The 4,705-nt window shown below is 44.4% G+C and overlaps 1 protein-coding gene across 1 annotated transcript; it reads left to right on the top strand.

Annotated features, from left to right (window-relative positions):
* The first annotated feature begins 403 nt into the window (after positions 1-403).
* Positions 404-1,582, top strand: LOC136172136 (zygote arrest protein 1-like). The gene is given in 2 exon segments (XM_065941259.1): positions 404-1,050; positions 1,052-1,582. Coding segments are annotated over 2 exon segments (1,140 nt in total). The 5' UTR covers positions 404-412; the 3' UTR covers positions 1,554-1,582.
* The last annotated feature ends 3,123 nt before the right edge of the window (positions 1,583-4,705 follow it).

Raw genomic sequence — 4,705 nt, 5'->3', positions numbered from 1 at the left:
AAAAACCCACTTGACATTTATTGGGCAGGTGGCAGGCAGGCATCCCCTCTATAGGGAGAGAAAATGATTTTAGTGTTTTCCCTATTCTCCTGCCTTTCTGACTAAGTGAATTTCAGCTCCTGATCCAAATCACAAAGGTCATCCATTAGCAGAAAGCAGAAATTAACTTGGCTTTCCCTGGCATCTTTCATACTCCGTGATCATCTGATACTTTGCATGGTCATAAGGCGGAGCCTTCGAGAATGCTGTGTGCAGGCTGCATATTTGAATGCCACCACATTCTTTGAGCCAACTTAAAACGCAGCTTCAGACATAAGGATTTATTGAGAGAAGGTGGCTGCTCATGTTTTAACTAGCATGCTTTACATTTAGTTGTCATTTAAAAAAGAAAAACTGGGGCAGGGGGACGCTGATGGCTGCCCTGGGCGACGTTGTCCTGGATGGTTACCTGTACCCGGCGTGCGCCCTCTATTCCTACTGGTGCCTCTACCCGGCCGCCGCCGCCAAGGGGAAAAGCGGGGCGGACGAGGGGGGCTCGCGACCCCAGGGAGGGGGCTACCCTCCCGTTTCCTCCTTCTCCGACGGCGCGGCCTCGTCGTTCCCGGGCCACCGGCAGCAGGCGGCCGCCGAGTACGTCCACAGCTACCACCGCGCGCAGCTCATGGCCCTGCTGTCGCAGGTGGGCCCCCGCCGGGCCAGCACTCGGGACGCGGCGGTGCAGATGAACCCGCGCCGCGACGCGTCGGTGCAGTGCTCGCTGGGGCGGCGGACGCTGGGGCGCAGGGCCCGCGAGTCCGGCCCGGGTCCGGCCCCCGAGGGCGCGGCGGGCGTGGGCGGCAGCTGCCCGGCCTCCCCGCAGCGCGCCCGCCGGGGCCCGGAGCAGCACAGCCCGCCGAGCCGCGCCCCGCGGCCCGTGCGTTTCCTGCGCACCCTGGCCGTGTACTCGCCCGTGACCTCCCGCTGCCTAGCCACCCTCCTGGAAGGGGCCGAGGCCGCGGCGGGCGAGCAGAGGCCCGGGAAGCCGGAGACTGAGCGAGGGCCGCCACCTGCGAGGCCCCGAGGCGGGAGACGGGCCGGCGAGGAAGGCGTCCCAGCGGCCGCAGCCTGAGGAGGACGAGGCCCAGGCCGCAGCACCGGCGAGCCGCGAGCAACCCCCACCGGTGGCCAGGGTCCCGGACGCCGCTGGCGAGAGGTCGTCGTCCCGGAGCCCTCAGCCGGGCAAGGAGCGCCTGCGCTTCCAGTTCTTAGAGCAGAAGTATGGCTACTATCACTGCAAGGACTGCAATATCCGCTGGGAAAGTGCCTATGTGCGGTGTGTGCAAGGCACTAATAAGGTTTACTACAAGCAGTTTTGCCGAACATGCCAGAAGTCTTATAACCCTTATCGAGTGGAGGATATCACCTGCCAAAATTGTAAACAGACTAGATGCTCCTGCCCAGTGAAACTTCGCCACGTGGACCCCAAAAGGCCCCACCGTCAAGATTTGTGTGGGAGATGCAAAGGCAAACGCCTATCTTGTGACAGTACTTTCAGTTTCAAATATATCATTTAAGTGAATGGAGGGGGGGATAAAAAAAAAAACCGTGGTCCTGCTGAACCTGTGCTGGTGGAGCAGACAAGTGAGCTGAGCTTTCTCCCCCATGTCCTCCTCCTCTTCGGCTCCCTCAAAATACTTCGTGAAAGGCTGTTATTTGATAAAACTGTAAAATAAAAGCATTGCAAAACAGTTGAAAAAAAAATAAATAAAAATAAAAAAGAAAAACTGGGTCTCAGCTATTTTACTCACTAATATTCATAAAACAAAAGCTACACAAGTAGATCCATGGTGTATTTTTTTTCCCCTTTTGTCACACTGTCTTGTCTCCTCTGTCATTAGTTCAGCAACTTATCACTTCGAAACAGTAGGCCTAGGAGAGACATTTGACACTTCTAAACTAATATTTGATTGTCGACATGGTTACTGTGACATCCTAGATCTAGACGGAATGTGTGAAGTAGATTCTCCCTCGCCTTCCACTGGCTTCTCTTACAGAAATAACAGAACAGATTAAGAAAACCAAGAAGAATAAATAAAGGTGAAGAATCTGCTGATGCAGCCCTACATGAAGAATTGCATTACTTATTTTTAGATTTATGCTTAAAAGACAAAGAAATCTATCTGAGCCCCTGCCTGCCTGTATCTTTCCTTTAAGCTCTTAAAAACACATGCATATATATTCATACACACACATATAAAATACACAATGCAATCACTTTGATATTATTCTAGAGATGTACTTTTTCATTCTCTCCTTTCGATTGATAACTTTTTTACTTTTCTTACACATGTCAAAACTTTTCACTTATAACCCAAGAGCTAGGGAACCAAAATCAGTACAGTTCTGAGTGTCTTGTGCGGTGATCCTAAGTAGCCCGTAAACACTTTCGTCAATATGTATTGATGGGATCCACAGGCACTCTGAGTGATCCCACTCTGGAAGGGCATAAACCCATGGCCAGTTGAGCAGGGAGGGAAGTAGTCCTGCTGTAGGCCAGAGCTGGTGAGGCAGTAACAGGATGCTCAGGGGCCATTGACAAAACGTCAAAGATTTCAAAGTTCTGACTAGCTCTCTGGTTAATGCCATGCTAAGCAGAAACATGACTTATTTCCTCCAAGGAACCAACAGACACACAAACATACAGAAATAAACACGGATTATTTTTTTTCTCCTCCAGTTGCTCATTCTGCTTTCTCTGTCTCACATGCACCCGTGTGCACGTCTACACACACACACACACACACACACACACACACACACACACACACACACACACACACACATGGTCTACAGGGAAATTAAGCGGTGCCAACAAAACAGTGTACTGAGAAAGTTCTTGGATAAATTAACAACGCAATTACATTACATGACATGCCACAAGATGGATGAGGAAAACTTGGCTGGTATTATGTTCTGTTTTCAAATTGCAATTTATTTGAGGGTTTTAATGGATGCCTTATTAAAACATCTCGGCCCTGGTCAGGTTTCAGCATATGTCACAGTGGCCTGTGATTGATGACACCCTCTGCTGCTTCTCTTGCACATTTGCAGGGAATTTAAGCAAAGAGGGAATGAGCTGAGGCCCAGCTTTGTATTGATCGTGTGGAGGTGCACTGCCTGGGAGCACAGTCTAATAACATTCTCTTAGCTGAACTGCTTCACATGAAGGCATTTATTACAAGAACTAAAATGTTATATTGCTCAGAATAAAAGAATATTGTACAAACAAAAGAGTTAGCACTGAGCGTGGGAGACGGAGAGAGGCTATGGCGTGCTCTGAAACCATGTCTTGTTATCTTTCGGAGGTCACATTTTTAAGGGTTAATGAAAAAAACGAATAAAACTATGCTGAAAAGGGTAAAATGCTGTGGGCTTTATTTTTTCTTATTTCAATTAGTTATGTCATTGCTGAATTTCATGAGAAAAAAATGCCAGGTGAGGACTGAGGCAAGCAAAGTTATTTGGAAAATAAATATAAAAATTGATCTCAGGACATTGTTTGTAGCGCCATCTGAAATCTCTAATTTACATATGCCATAGTTAATTTTTTTGACAAGCTCCCATTAAAACAGTGAGAGCCATTTGTACCTAAGAAGTAATTGTACTCCCACCCAAACAATAGCGATTTGATAGATTTCTGTCATATTTTAATTATGAAAAGATTCTATTTGAGGTTTATCAAGCCTTTATGTTTATTGTCAAGAAATTTGTATTTCATACTCGTTACTCAAAAAAGTATTATTCCAGTCACATATACGTCATATACACATGTACATCTAGTCATAGAAAAAAAAAAAAGACTAGAAAGATACAAAATAAAAGGACAATGCTAGTTACCATTAGGTAAATACTAATTCCACTGTGACTTTTTGTAGTTTAATTTTCTGCAATACATTACTTTTTAAAATCAAATAAAAAAGCATTTCAAAGAAATTTCTTATATCTCACTTTATAAGAATTATTAGGCAAATAAGTATTCTTGAAAGAGTCTAGAAAAAAATAATCAAGGAAAAGAATTCATATTTCAGTAATATTGAGTCATTCTTGGTAAGCGGAATCTATGCATTGAACATTTTAAAAGGCATCAGTAGTAGTTGAGGCAGAATGAAAATATCCCTATGCAATACTAAAAAAAAAAAAAAAAAAAAAATTAAAAACAGAATAAGGAAAGAGTGTTGCATTTCCAGACTCTGGTAATGTTAAGATTTGTCAATTTCAGTTCAAGTGATTTTTTTTTTTTTTTTTTTTTTTTTGCTTCACCTGCTATGATTGCTATTATTTGAACTGCCACATTTATTATTTTGTTAGCCTTTGAGGGCCTATAAAAATCTCACCTAATTGTATTGGAATCATCTAGCATCACAGTCTAAGCCAAATAAGGTGAGAGAATGGCCAACGTTTTTTCCTTGAAATGGAAGGAAAAAAAAGAATGAACAAACAGCAGAAACCAAAAATACTCTGAAAAGTCAGCTTTATGAGTCTCTCAAGAAATGGATGCAGAAAACATTTTTTAAATGTTGACAGAAATTGTTAAGTTGTAAAAATGGATTTCCTAGCATTGTCAGTTGAATGTACCTTCTAATGTACAAAAATTCCAAATTTACAGTCTTTGAATAGGTTGTGACAGCTTTGGTGGCATGGTGCTGTGCAAGAAAAGGGAAATGTT

Source organism: Muntiacus reevesi, chromosome 7, assembly GCF_963930625.1.
Source record: "Muntiacus reevesi chromosome 7, mMunRee1.1, whole genome shotgun sequence".
Taxonomy (NCBI): domain Eukaryota; kingdom Metazoa; phylum Chordata; class Mammalia; order Artiodactyla; family Cervidae; genus Muntiacus; species Muntiacus reevesi.
This window is presented reverse-complemented; position numbering and strand designations above follow the sequence as displayed.